Source organism: Crinia signifera, chromosome 19, assembly GCF_055691185.1.
Source record: "Crinia signifera chromosome 19, ASM5569118v1, whole genome shotgun sequence".
Taxonomy (NCBI): Eukaryota; Metazoa; Chordata; class Amphibia; order Anura; family Myobatrachidae; genus Crinia; species Crinia signifera.
The window spans coordinates 127,970,223-127,985,183 of record NC_139226.1 but is presented as its reverse complement, the minus strand read 5'-3'; the positions used below and the strand labels follow the sequence as shown (position 1 = coordinate 127,985,183).

Below are 14,961 nucleotides of genomic sequence, written 5' to 3'. Positions count from 1 at the left end.
AGGCTTAATTACTAAGTTACACCACTCCAGGCTGGTTGTCTCAGACCCCAGTCCCAGTGTCCTGACTGAGCCCTTCCCATGCCCCCCCCCCCCACCTGGGGGCCGCTTGTGGCTGCCTACCTGCCCTAATAGGCCCTAGGCTCCATTCCTGCCCTTCACCCTGACTGAGCTTAGTCCTTGGTGTCGTATCCTGTAGCTGCTTCTCCAAGAGAGTCCTGACTGGCCCTGAAGCATGAAGCCCCTAGCAATTAACATCTGCTCATGTGGCATAATATGCAATAGCCATTACGGTGTGTGGTATAATATGTAATGGGCATCACGGTGTGTGGTGTAATGGGCATCATGGCGTGTGGCATAATGTGGAATAGGCATCACGGTGTGAGGCACAATGTGGAATGGGCATTACAGTGCTACAGGGTCTCAGCCAGACCCTAGTAAAAAAAAAAAAAAGCAGGGTCAGAGACTTGTCCTGGGTAGTTTGCTTTTCATGGCTACCAAAAACCTAGGATTATGAGCATTCCCATGCAAAACCCAGATTTTTTTCTGCACGAAACTGGTATAATCAAATATGATATTGGATGTGGTATAATATTATATATGATGTTGCATAATTGGCAATGGTCTATTATTTAGTGGTAATATAATTAGAGGACTCCTTTTTCACAATGATGTTCTTTATGAAATCATTCCGACAGGCCTAAGCAATCTCCTGCCGCTGTCATTGTGTTACTGCATCGACTTCGCGAAGCTTAGCTGCTTTCCCCTGTCTGCCGGTGGGCTGGGACTGTGACGTGTAGCTTCAGGAGCTCTCAGCAGTTCCGAGTTGGACCAGATAAGGCAGGTAAGGAGAACGTGGGTTTCCCCGGTGACCGAGCGCACGGTACAGGCTACATAGCACCACACACACCCAGCCCAGCTGCTGCTACGTGACGGCTTTACGCGCCGCGGCTCCACGTTACCCCATATCAGCGACCCTCGCCCTGCCTCGTCGGCATACCTTGCGAGAGGCGGAAGTGAGTTGGTCAACCCCGAGGCATGCCGGATATTGTAGTCCTAACCGCCGTTTCATTCATTGGTAACGTAGGCCTAAGGACTACGAGTCCCAGCTGCCCCAGTACATTTGAGGGGAAAAAAAAAAGCTCCAGATCACCCTATTCTGTGTTCCTTTCTCGGTAAGGCTCTTGATCATTCTTTCTGCTCCATGTAATCGACCTATATTCCTGTCATTGTCCCGTACCTGAATTGGTAGCAGGTGGGTACCCAGGAAGTGGCACAGTATAGGGCACATGTATGGTGGTGTCACTGCAAGGACCACCCAGGTATAGGACTGTCATAGGCTCAGCTGCCGCAGACCCATTTTCGTTAAGTTGTTGTCTTGTCATTTTCTATCAGCCTTTCATATGTGTATGTGATGCAGATGACTAGGCCTGTGCTTTTACTGTTCATGCCCTTTTGTCCTTTAAGCTGTATAATTTGCTGATGAATTGCATGGGTTGTCAAGTCATCCACATAACCTACAGACTGCTGACAGCTATATTATTATTGTTATTATTATTATGAATAAATATAATATATATTATGTCTGCTTGCCATAGGGCATTTGCAGGGGGCACAAGTAGTGATCCAGGAACATAATATTTATCATCTATTTCATGGTTTCCCAAAATCCAATGTTACAGTCCAGGTTTTATGGGTATCTTTGTTTGAGCACACCTTCATTCATTAGTACCTCCAATTTGATTAAACTATCTGGTCTCAAGCATGAAATCCTTAAAACATGGACTATTATGGTAGCGTTTGGGAAACTCTGGCCTATTGGATAGGCAAACCAGTTCTGGTGACAGCCAATCCTAAAATATGTGGACAATCACAAGCGCAACCCTGTCCACCACCACATAACTTAAGGTGGGTACACACGGAACAATGTCGGAAGCGTTCCGACATCGTTAACGAGTGTATCAAATCGTTCATCGTGCGTACACATGGAATGATTTGATACACTTGACAAAAGATTTGTCTATGATCTTCCTGCATGCAGGAAAGATCATAGACCATCGTTAACGATGCACGGAACGATTTGAACGATTGGTCGTTCCCATCTATCAGGAACGCCCACATCGGGCTTCAAATCTACCTGTGTGTACCCAGCTTGAGCAAAAAAGGATGATAGATTAGTTTATTGCTAAAATCCTCAATACTTATACAAGCCTTGGCCCCCATTCCCGATATCCCCCCCCCCCGTTTCATGCACCGCAACTGTATACATTTACATGTGCCCGCCCAGTTGCACTGTCAGTCACTGCCAGCATGTGCAGCAGGTTTATTGCCAGTCAGCAGATCGCCCGTAGACACAGCAAGATGTCCTGATGTATCTTAAGCTGTGTTGCATAGCCAATATAACTAAAGTAGTTCTCAGACATATTGCTGGTACACACTGGCCAAAGGAACAGCGATATATAGACCGTTTGGTTGAACTGCTTATATATTGGCAAATGGGTACTTTTGCATTAGCCGGGCGCCCAATTAGTAGTCCAATGGCTGCCTAGCGTAGTGACTCCGCGGCAGCCCAATGGCTGCCTAGCATAGTTAGCATAGTGACTCCATGGCAGTCTGACTCTGTCCCCGGCATCCATGGCTCTGCAGCCCGGCTCTGTCCCTGGCGTCCATGCCAAGCCTAGTAAGCGCCTCTCACACAGCGCCGGTAACCGCCAGATCCCCTGCGCTGGTGGATGCCGGCAAAGAGGGGATCATGCGGGCACCAGCAGAGAGGCGCTCCAGCTGTCTGAGACGATCCTGCGTCTCAGTAATTATTAGCATGTGCGCATCATGCATAAAGGGGGTATGCGGGCGCAAGGCACAATAAAGGAGGCATTTTCAAACCCGAACTATCCACGCCAGCCCGAAGCATGGCGAGTGGACGCGTTACGCGTCCTCCTGAACTGTTCATACCCCACTATCCATGTCGGCATGGAGTTGATTCTGAAAAGTGTGGCGTGCGCAGCGAGCCACCGAGCTTGAAGCGTGGCGAAGGGATGCCGAACACATGTGAAGTAATCCGCGTCCCCTCGTAGGGCTCACCACTTTTTAAAATCAACTCCATGCCGACGTGGATAATGGGGGTATGATCAAGTCGGTAGGACGCGTAATGCGTCCGCTCACCGTGCTTCGGGCTAGCTTGGATAGTGGGGGTGTTCCAGGAACACATTCACACCTGTCATAGCATACATCTGAGACAGTAATGACGACGGGTTAACTGCTGATTCTGACAGGGACGCTCGCGTGAACACTACGCTACTTCTGACTGACTACCCTAACTACGCTGGCCGCGGGAACTCTACGCTACTTCTGACTGAATACGCTGGCTCTGACTGACTACGCTAACAACGCTGGCTGCGGGAACTCTACGCTACTTCTGACTGACTACGCTGGCTCTGACTGACTACGCTAACAACGCTGGCTGCGGGAACTCTACGCTACTTCTGACTGACTACGCTGGCTCTGACTGACTACGCTAACAACGCTGGCCGCGGGAACTCTACGCTACTTCTGACTGACTACACTAACAACGCTGGCCGCGGGAACTCTATGCTACTTCTGACTGACTACGCTAGCCGTGGGAACACTACGCTGATTCTGACAGTGCCGCTACGCTAACTACGTACCGGGCACCCGGCTAATACACAGGTACCGGCAAATGTGTACCCAGCATAAGGCTTTGTAATTCAAGAAAGATTGTGAACCACTGATATATCATTTTAACCATAACCAAACATGACCTCTACCCCCCATAACTGCCTTTTGCATTTAGATTTCTCACCAGTGCAGTTAACAGTGCAAAATTTTTTACCATATCTACCCTCGCTTCCTTGTTAATGATACCATCATGTATATTATCTCTTTTTAGCAGCACTATACATTTCTGCAAGATAAAGTGATAAAAAATAATCCCAGTGAAACAGAAATATAGGTTTGCGATCTGGCTGATATGAGCAGCCATAATTGTTCTGCCGTTTGATTTATCCCGCACCGCAGCTCCTGCGCATGTCGAGTCTACTGACCACGTATGCACAGCGCCCATTGCCTGGGAGGATTCCGGAGGTGCGCCCTGCTGGGTAATTTAGCGAAGTGTTGGCCATAGGCTGCAGCAGCACCACACCACCGTCAAATGGTATTAGATGCTTGGCAAATATCACAATGTTCATCCCTAGCATGTATCACTACTTCACTCACAGGGCCTAATTCAGACCTGATCGCAAAGCAAATTTACATGGTTATTCTGGTTGATTCGTTCGTGCGAATTTGCACCCAGTGCTTTTTTTTGCACATTACACATGCGTATCGCTCTCAGTGCGCATGTGCAGGTACACGCTCGAACCCTTGCAAACCGAGATACGTTTGGGAACGAGCCCTATCAATGTAGGCGTGATGTCAGTGTTTCTGAAATGTGATTTGTGATCCATTCTGAATTAGGCCCACAGAGTTATGTAAGCTACAGCTTTGATTGACAGGCTGCAGGAGTGTGATGGCATTAAGCACTTGAGTGGTATGCCCAGAAATTTCTCGTGTTCAGCTGCGCTGCCGCAGCGGGCTGTCGCGGAAAATGTCCGGGCATACCACTAAAATTAAGGTGTGCGCCAGTGGTGTCCAGGTGTGCCCCACTGGCGCATCACCTGTCCATGCACCCCCCCAGTGGCTGCTCTGCTGTCTCCTCCCCTCAATCCCCCTCACCTCTCAGCTCCGATTGTACGCCGGAGATCCCCTGCCCCGCCGCCATGAGCTCTAGTGATTGACAGGCGGCAGGCTCAGGGATGTTCGGGGGGACTCAGGAGAGTTCAGGCACCTGAGTCCTTCCAAGCCACCGCGAAACATCCCAGAGCCTGCCGCCTGTGTGATCACTGACAGACGGCTGGGTCAGTGGCGGTAGGGGAGCTTCGGCGTACTAACGCCGGAGCGGAGGTGAGGGGGGAGGTGGGGGGCGGCTTCTGATGATCTGTGGTGGGTTTTGCTGGGGCAGGACAAACCTGCCCTGGTAGGTTTGTCCTGCCCCAGCAAAACCCACCACTCAAGGGGTTAATGGGATGCGCAAAAAGGAGGGATGTCTATGCCTGTTTAGGGGTGTGCTGAAGCCAGCGTCTGCGTCCTGGGATACAGGTCTACTCCTCGGCACCTTAGTTCTGGTGGACATTCTGAGCATCCTTAAGGTGCGTACACACATACAGATCTATCTGGTGGGAACACAAACCTGGAAATGTATGGGAGCAATTGGCAATCGAAAAATTGTTCCCAAACACTTGAAAACAGACATTGATCAGTCAGACAAATTGTGTAATCGTTCTGATGTAACAAATTTATAAAAGCATACTTCTTTTTTTTGTTTTCCTGCATTTGGGTGGAAATTTTTGATTGTCATATGCTCCCATACATTTCCAGGTTTTTGTTCCCACCAGATAGATCAGACAGAAACTCTGTACGTGTGTATGCCCCTTTAGAGTTGGGCCACACAATGGTCATGATGATTCTATGATGTTTCTGCATATATGAGAACCACCAGTGGGCGTCTTCTAATGAAAGATGGCTTGTGCTTTCAATTTGTAAATGAATGATCATATTTTGTGGCTATTATTCATATATATTATTGCAGTGGTCTCCTTATCAGGATACTGAATAAATCCCATTGCAAAACCTAAGAATTCTTCATCCACAAGATTGCAATACAGCCCATTCTGTTGACCATCATACAAGGTAATACCCCGTTCACGCCGTCAAAGCAACCTGGGTTATTGCCGTGTCATCCCGGGTTGATCATTGGTGTAAAAGCACCACTGACAAAATTCTTGGGTCAAGCAACCCGGCATTTCACCGCTGGAACCAGGTTGCTGTGCAGTAAACACCGGGTCGAGCGACCCGTGTCCCATTCACACCATGGAGGAGGCAGCTCTTGGAGACAGCGTCAGCTCCAAGCACTACCTCCTCCCCTGCTCCCAGTGACGCACCACCTTTGTCTGACATCAGCAACCCAGCCTGTGGTAGCTTTCACACTGCAAATGCCCTTTGCGGTGTGAAAGGGGTACATGAGAACCCATCTGAGTGGTAGAAATATGAATTAAAGCCTGGTCTTTTAGCAAACATATAGTCCCATTTTGGCAACTAAAAAACTTATATCCATTATTCTAGCGACTAGCATTCAAAATAGATCTTTTAGCTAGGGAATATATGTAGTCCCTTTTCATTGGCTAATGTAAAAAAAAAATATAGAGCACCATTTCCCACTCTACATTAAACTTTTCAGCATTTACTATAAGAAATTCTGGCAATGGCACCTCCGTTTGCCCAATCTCTCACTCTGGCGAGCCCTGAAGCTGCATGAGAGGTGCTTCATCTGTAGGTGTTTTTATGTCTGTTCTATATTAGAAAATGATCATTGAGAAACTGGGCCTTATTCTAGTTCACTCTTTCTGACAAAATCCTTCTTAGATGGACAAAACCATGTGCACTGCAGGGGGGCAGATGTAAAGTGTGCAGAGAGAGTTAGATTTGGGTGAGTTATTTTTTTTCTGTGCAGGGTAAATACTGGCTGCTTTATTTTTACACTGCAATAGAGATCTCACTTTGACGTAAAACCCCACCCAAATCGAATTCTCTCTGCACAAGTTACATCTGCCCCACCTGCAGTGCACATGGTTTTGTCCATCTAAGAAGGAACTTGTTAGAAAAAGTGAGCTAGAATAAGGCCCACTGTGTATTTATGTTTTAGTAAGTGACCATATAGGAGGGTATTTTTTGCCACCATTTTGTAAACAAAACCCAGCGAAATAGCAGCCGTTTCCGCAAAGAATGGATTGAATTCATATTCCATCTATTTAATCTTTCCTATATTTTCAATTTTCGTAATAAATCCGAAAATCGGAAAAGACATGGATCTCCGAATCCACGACTTTATCCACTGAAACTGCTGCCAATTCGAAATTTTGCAGCTTTTTTTTCCCAGGAATGCAGATTCGGCTTTTCAAAAAGCCGGATCTGCAGCCGCGAATCTCTGCCATTTCCCTGAAACATCGGGGATTGACTAGTGAAATTCCTTTATTTCCAAGTATTGGAAGAAAGGAGAGAGATTGAATGCTCCCCATAGTAGCAAACACGATACTTATTCAGGTCATAATATTCATATAATTAAGGGTTTTGTTAGCTACTTAGCATTCCAATATATAAATCACCAGTTAACCACTACAATGACCTATAAATGTAGCCACAAGAACTAGTGTTGTAGAATGAGTTGCTATCCGGCTGATGTTCTAGCAATGTCAGTCTTGTTCTGGCAGCCGCTGAATGAAGTTCTTTTTAAAATCTTTTCTATAGAAGTTGTTTCAAAAAGATGGGTCCGATTTCAAAGCAATATATTTTAAGATGGCAACGTGTTACATTTTACATAAAAAGTTACATTCTGTTTATTCCCCTTTAACACCACTATGCTGGGTCAAACCTGGGATTTTGCACACTTCTTGCCGGGTTGATGATGTCACCACCAAGCCAGTTCTGCAGCATTTCAGTAAAGTTTTGACCCATAACCGTTTTCCTTGAAAACCTCTCTTTGAGAAACGGCACCAAATGCGCTTACTTTCAGGGAATTACTCACACTCATGCTCTACAGTGTCGGTGGATTCTCTGTAAAGCGCTGCGGAATCTGTGTGCGCTATATAAGAAACTGCTAATAAATAAATAATCCCCATATGTGTAGATTGTGAACTTTACCGCTTAGATGAAAGGTTGCTTCATCACCAAAATCCAAATGCATTAAGTAGCCGTCGTCTTCCATGTTCTAGAGTGTCGGTGGATTCTCTGTAAAGCGCTGCGGAATCTGTGTGCGCTATATAAGAAACTGCTAATAATCCCCATATGTGTAGATTGTGAACTTTACCGCTTAGATGAAAGGTTGCTTCATCACCAAAATCCAAATGCATTAAGTAGCCGTCGTCTTCCATGTTCTAGAACATCTCATCACTAAATTCTATATGCTTTCCTTGGTCACCTGCACAAAGCGCTTGCAGCAGTTGTGATTGAACGTTGCCTTAACCTCTCACAAGACAGTTGTATGAAGCATCACAATTTCCTAGCTGGCATAACGAGTGGACTTGGGTCGGCTAGAGAGAAAACTTTCTTCCTCTTACGTAAACAGCCTGTTTATTCTAAGTGTTTGAACCAGCAACGAATGCTATTTGGGATTGTCAGATCAATGTGGAAAAGCTGTTGAGTGCACAGTGCACCGCAATTATGGATTCAGCCTTAATGAACTGCAGAACCCCTTGTGTTGCGGGGTCACCATCTTGCGAACGACCGTGGCATCTGGCAGTAGTCATCTTAAGGTCTATTTCACGGCCGTTCATTCTCTAAGCATTTCATTCATGGGCGGTTTGTGGTTGCAGAGATCTAGTGATTTCAAATCGGGTCTTGAAAATCTTTTTTAAACACTTTCAAACTAAAAAACTTAAACCCTTTAGTTGATGGTCCAAAGAATGTCAGTACACAAACCCTATCGGAAAGGCTTAACGTTGATGCCTGCAGCACCCAAAATTGTGCTAGCTAAAATGTAATGGAATTTTATAGGAACGTCTTGAAACCCAGCTGAGGGTGTGTGTCTGTATAAATAGTGTTCACTCTAGAAATTGTGCCGGGCAGGGCGCCGGGGGGTGGGCCGGGGCAGCCGACGGCACACTTGTGGGCGGTCCCAGACCGCCGACGTCACTAAAGTGGGCGAGGCCCACCCGGTGGCGTCACTAAAGTGGGCGGGCTGCCCGGTGGCGTCACTAAAGTGGGCGGGCCGGGCTGCCGGCGTCACTAAAGTGGGCGGGCCCGGACGCGATGAAGATGCTGTCACCACAGGGGGGAGGTGCCTTGATGCCGGGGAAGCGCCGGGCATCGCCGTCTAAGGCGGCGCTGGGAGTCGGGCGGCGTGCAAGGAGTCGGGCAGGCACCAGGCTGTTTTAGCGGGGCGCTGCTAGAGGGGCAGGGCGCATTTTGCCCTTTAAAAAACCAGGCAGGGCGCAGCGCCCCGCTAAAACAGCCTAGCGGGAACACTAATAAAGTTTATATGGGCCCTTATTCTGGTTGATTTGGCTGGGTGCGAATTCTCGCCAGGACCGATGTTTTGCGCATGCGCAGCAGCATTTCTGCTCATGTGCATACGCTGGGAATGTGCAAAATCTGTTCGCCAAGTGCACGCTCCCTGCCTTTCAAGCGGGGGTTGGAGAGGGGTGTGGGATAGAGGTCTGGGCCATTAGCATATGTGAACGCCCAGTGTTTCATGGGCGTTCCCATTAAACGCTGGGCGTACACATGCTGATGCATTTGTGACGCACGTGCCGGGGGGGAGCCAGCTGACCTAAGCGGATGTCAGCTGGCCGCTCTATTACCTGGATTTCTACACGCATGTGTACAAGTGGTCTGAACCACCCTTACATATGTGTGCGCCTTCGCATCATTCAATGGTCTGACGACCATTGAAAGATAAGGGAGGTTCCCACTGGCATGCGAATGGTTGTTTATGTAAAACACCCATTCGCATGCCGTGCGAAAGAGGCGGGCGTACCACCATTCGCAGGGCGTGTTCTGGATGACTCGCAAGGGTGCAAATTCACGCCCGAGCGAGTCAACCAAAATAAGGGCCTTGGCGTGTTCCGTGTTTGTAGATTTCTGATACACAAAATGCACCCTGTCCTTCACTCGGCCCAAAAAAAGTATTCCATGGACTATCCGGATGTTCTAAAATGTGAAACTCCATCCACAATAAATGGAATGTGTTTATCTCTTTCTGTTAGTGGAGGGCTCATTTGCACCATGTTCTATTGTCTGGTTCAGATGGAGGACTGTGGTTTCTTAAGAACTTATAATGCACTATGGCTAAGTACTAGGGTGACAATCTGTACTATAATGTATTTATTAGGTTAGCTAGTATAATAAAGTGTTTTTGTATCAGCCAAGGAATATAGCGAGGTCCCCCAAACCTGAGGGTAGGTCCCCCAAACCGGAGGGTCGATAGAGGGGCTGTGACACCGCATGTTTTTACCAGCAGCTGCTAAAAGACAGGATAGTAATTCCTGTTATAAGGTGCACCAAAACAATCACGTAGAGAGCAGGCTATTGATATATATATACAATGAAATGATCGGATTGACTTTACATAAATTCAATAGGTATACTATTGATAAGAAATATGAGTATAGAATATATATATATATATATATATATATACACACACTAGGTGATTCATCACGCTGCTCACCTACACCATGGTGGCTGGTGGGCGTGTACTGTAGCCCTGGCTGGATGGGGGGAGGTGCTGTCAAGGGGGTGGTGGTGTGTATAACACTGATATTTTTCCTAGGGGGGCGGGTTTGTGTATAACGCTGGGCAGGAACATTATACACACAGGGCATGAGTGACAGATCGGGCTAAATATATATATATATATATATCTATATCTATATATCTATATATATCCCAAAGGACAGGCACACCGTATCCAAATTTCAACTGCCGAGGTGCAGACGCCCAATGTAGGTAGATAGGTTCCAATCACAGCGGCACTCGTACGGACTTGTACAACAAATGAAAACACCAGACAAGGTATTTAGGTCGAGATAGCGACGTTTCGGAGGTTAATCCTTTATCAAGCAAAGCCAACACCTGAACAGACAAAAAGACTCACATAAATAGTACCTGGTATCCCATTAGCGAGGCAGCGTCCACCGGCGTGTCCGTCACTCGATAGCTCCCGCACTTCCGGATGGAGCGTCAGCGCGTCATCCCGTACCCGTCACACTGGGGTGCGTCCTGGTTGCTAGGCGACACTCCTCAGCCGGGACGCTGTTGCTTGATACTCCATCTGCTAAACAGCGTCCACTAGCTCCCGCACTGCCAGGTCAGGGATCGGCGCGTCATTACATCTACGTAAATCCGGAGTGCATCCTGGTTGCTAGGCGACCCTCCTCAGCCGGGACGCTGGTGCCTAGGAAATATATATATATATATATATATATATATATATATATATATATATATATATATTCCATCTGCATCCACCATATGGGGGTTAATGTGGGAGAGTTACAGTAGTTACCGTCCACCACAATACCTGAGGCTTAGGAGATCTTCCACATAACATTCCTTCCATGACGAGCGGATGGTACCTAACTCCCACATTCACTTTCATTTGGATTTATGAGATAATTTTCCAGAGGTGTCATAGGAAGGAACACTCCATTCGCATGTAAGAGAACTCCCTGGGGAGCTGCCGGGGGAGTTCAAGGGAAATCGGACGTGATACATCGCGGGTGCTTCTTAGCATGTGCCAGTGATGGTCCCATTCCGATGTATCTTGTGTACTGCACATAAGATATCTAGGGTCCGATGAGTATGGGAATGCGCATCGGAACCGATCTGATTTCAAACACCTCCGATTTGGGCCAATATTACCCGATATATTGTCAGAATCTGGTGATATCAGCCCAAATTGGACCTGTGTATGCTGTTTCTATTGGGTGCCCAATGAGTGGTTCAACTGTTGATCTGCTTGTGTGGTAATAAACATGGGAGTGCCCACATTTCTGCTCACCACCTCCCAAGGTAGCGTGCAGAAATGTGTGATAAGTCGGCACTTTAGACCCAGTTGTTTCTAAATGTTCATGATTCACTTGCACCCTATGGGGGGGGGGGGGGGATTGCCCAGTTTACAAATTTTTCTCTTACATATATCTTGTTTGTGAAAAGAGCTTTTGATCTCAATTCATAGTCGTTGCATGTGTTGTGGGTGCCTTATGGTGTGTACACATGGTGAGATCACTTTCTATTCAAAACCCTATTCGATCTGGATCTGGGTTGGTTACAGTGTTCACATTCTATTTTCGACTATGTAGTACAGACCTGTAGTGTTCCCGCTAGGCTGTTTTAGTGGGGCGCTGCACCCTGCCCGATTTTTAAAGGGCAAAATGCGCCCTGCCCCTCTCGCAGCGCCCCGCTAAAACAGCCTCACGGGGAAGCCCAGCGTCGCCGTAGACGGCGATGCCCGGCGCTTCTCCGGCAGCATAGTGGCTTTGGAGGGGCTGGTCCCACCCCCTTTGATGACGCCGGCGGCCCGGGCGCACCCCTTTGTTGACGCTGGCGGCCCGGGCACGCCCCTTTGATGACGCCGCCGGCCCGGGCACGCCCCTTTGATGACGCCAGCGGCCCGGGACCGCCCCCAGCTGTGGCCCGGTCCGCCCCCCGGCACCCTGCCCGGTCTCCATCCTAGAGTGAACACTAGACCTGTACTACAAAGTCTTGCCTGGCAAGTCTACGTTTCTATTCGATTTACACTACACCGGAGCGCGCATCAAAATCGAATATTGATAAACCATTCAAAAAATGAAAAATAGTGGAAATCTCACCGTGTGTACCCACTGTTAAGGTTATCTGTGTTATGCACATGCCTCTACTGAACTATGGGCCCGGTTTTAGAGTTGTTTGTAGTTTAGCGAGGACTCGTTAAATTACAACCGCCGGTCCTGCCCAGCGAAGCACTCGCACATTACTGGCTGCCCAGCCTAGCCATGCACAGGCCAGCCCTGTTTTGGGCCACAGATGCTGTGGCGCCGTTCCGTAGCAGTTTAAGTGCACGCGTGCATTTGCGGAAATCCACTGACATTGATTCCCGCCCATCTCTGAATAAGGCCCTGTGGCTGCAGAATGCTCCAGTTACTAGTAGACTGCTATAATAGTATAATAGTCCTGTAACTAGTGTTCATTCTAGCACCCGCCAACTTTGAAAATCATTGCAGTTCCTCTTCCCTGTCTGGGGTGTCGCTGTCTGCTGTATTTCTTCTAGCACAGTGTGGTCTGTATATCAGCACTGAAACGCAAACCAGACCTGTGCTAGAGACACCACATAAGACCGCGACACCCCAGGCAGGGAAGGGGAACTGGCGGGTGCTAGAATGAACACTATTGAGCTATGTGTGAGCAGCATATTTATGTTAGAACACCTTGTGATCTGATCCAGACTATGTGCTTGTTTGCGGATGTATTACACATATTTAGTTTCAGGGCTTTGCTGTTTGCATGGGCTGCTAATATCTCAGTTATGTCTCATCATGCCGGTGCTCTTATGTTTTACTGTGTGTGCTTAACGTTTTCAATAAAGTTATTGTTGGGATTTATCTTCCCACTGTAGTTGTGGTGAAAGACTTCTCTCTCCGCAGCTTGTTCTCTAAAGAGTCATTGGTTCGTTTATTAATTAGTTGGTATTATGCTCTATAGTTTATGCCACTCCAGCCAGGCTAGTGAAAATATAATCTAGAAATAGTTACCTCTTAAGGTGCCCACACACGGTGCGATATGTGCACTGTTTTGTGGGCACCTCAGTGTTTTGTACTAGATCGCATCTAGCTCACATTGCATGCGATGCGCTAAAACAGCGTGGGATTTGAACTGGATAAGATCTAATCAAACAGTATCGCCTGCACATACTGTCTGTACTTTGCAATGTGCAAAACGCTGGAGCACGCATCCCGTCACAGGCCATATAGAAACACGGTGCGATTTGAACTACATGCGATGCGAACTAAAAATGCATGCGACCATTGCACCATGTATGGGCACCGTTACTTCTGTCAGGTAATAATAGATATGTGTATATATATATATATATATATATATATATATATATATATATATATATATATTTTTTTTTTTTCAATGGGATTGACCATTGTGTGAATATATATTAATGAGAATTCTGAACATTGTTGTGCCTGATTTTTTTTATATATATATATATATATATATATATATATATATATATATATATATATATATATATATATTCTCCTTTTAGATATATTTTGTACTGGGTGTAAATATCACTGTGTAAGACTTGCCTGCACAGTCTATTTGGTCGGGCGATAGCGATGCCGCTGGGAGGAGCATCGATATCATCCAAAGTGTACATGCGGCGCGATTCTGGCAAACCTTCTAGCTAGAGAATCGCCTGGCCGAATCGCCTTACACCTGCAATAATTAATGGTATTTACTGCTGCTGTTAGTCACCTTTCCTATTCTCAAAGAACATACAAAACACTCAGCTTCATCCCTCCAGCTTAATGATTAAAGCATTGTGTCATTGCTACCTATATACAGATGTAGCGCCTGTCATTCAGCGCCGGCTCTTGCCAGATCCCCGCTACTGGTGAGAGACCGGCGAACAGGCACTACATCTGGCGGGAAAGCACAAGTGTCTCGCACGTGCATCCCCTTCACTCGGCAGTGGGCAGCAAAATACCTGCCTGTCTCTGCTGTGGCGGGGACCACTGGGACTGGCGCAGAGAGTTCCACCAGAGTGGGGCATGCAAGCGTCTTGTGCGTGCGTGCTCCCTTATGGGGGCTGTACGCTTGCTAAAATCTATGAAGAAATGGTGATCTTGTGTATCCCTGCGCACCCCCTTGCTGCCTGGGTCAAACTTCCCGGTGTCTTCCCGTAGGACACCAAAAGGTTGAAATGTAAAGGAATGGGTGGAAGTAACCTTTGGCGCACTGGTTGTTTTTAGGATTTTCCTCTATCCAACAATGAAACGGTTAATATGGAATCAAAATTTATTTCATATACATGGTAAAAACGACAATAAAGACAATATGGTAACAGGTATTTTTCTCTCTCACCCAGCTAGAGGGGTGGAGCCAGGATGATGAAAACAGAGTGTTCCAAATGAGGTACACCCTGTAGGCTCCACAAACTTTAGACTGGGTCCACGTGGGGTTAAAAACACATCAAAAACACATCAAAAAGGATAAATAAGGATGGAATGTTCTGAATCTTTCTCACCCAGATGGAGAGGTGGAACCAGGATGGTAAGTAACAGGGTGTCCGCGTTTCAAGTCTTAGAAGACTCTTTTTCTGGCCTTGAAAAAGAGTCTTCTAAGACTTGAAACGCGTTG

General features: G+C 47.0%; 1 protein-coding gene across 5 annotated transcripts in view; it reads left to right on the top strand.

The window, feature by feature from the left end:
- The first annotated feature begins 702 nt into the window (after nucleotides 1-702).
- The window catches only part of RER1 (retention in endoplasmic reticulum sorting receptor 1), a 46,637-nt gene continuing 32,378 nt past the window's right edge, over nucleotides 703-14,961 (top strand). Inside the window, exon 1 of one of the 5 annotated variants that reach the window (XM_083163324.1) lies at nucleotides 703-841. Coding sequence is in view for 1 of the 5 variants with exons in the window: in XM_083163323.1 (XP_083019449.1) it covers nucleotides 1,036-1,172 (137 nt within the window). In the remaining 4 variants the exon portion in view is untranslated. Of the gene's footprint in view, nucleotides 842-998; nucleotides 1,173-1,230; nucleotides 1,253-5,641; nucleotides 5,743-14,961 lie in introns of those variants that run through there. The other 4 variants (XM_083163327.1, XM_083163323.1, XM_083163326.1 and 1 more) reach the window with 4 other exon arrangements.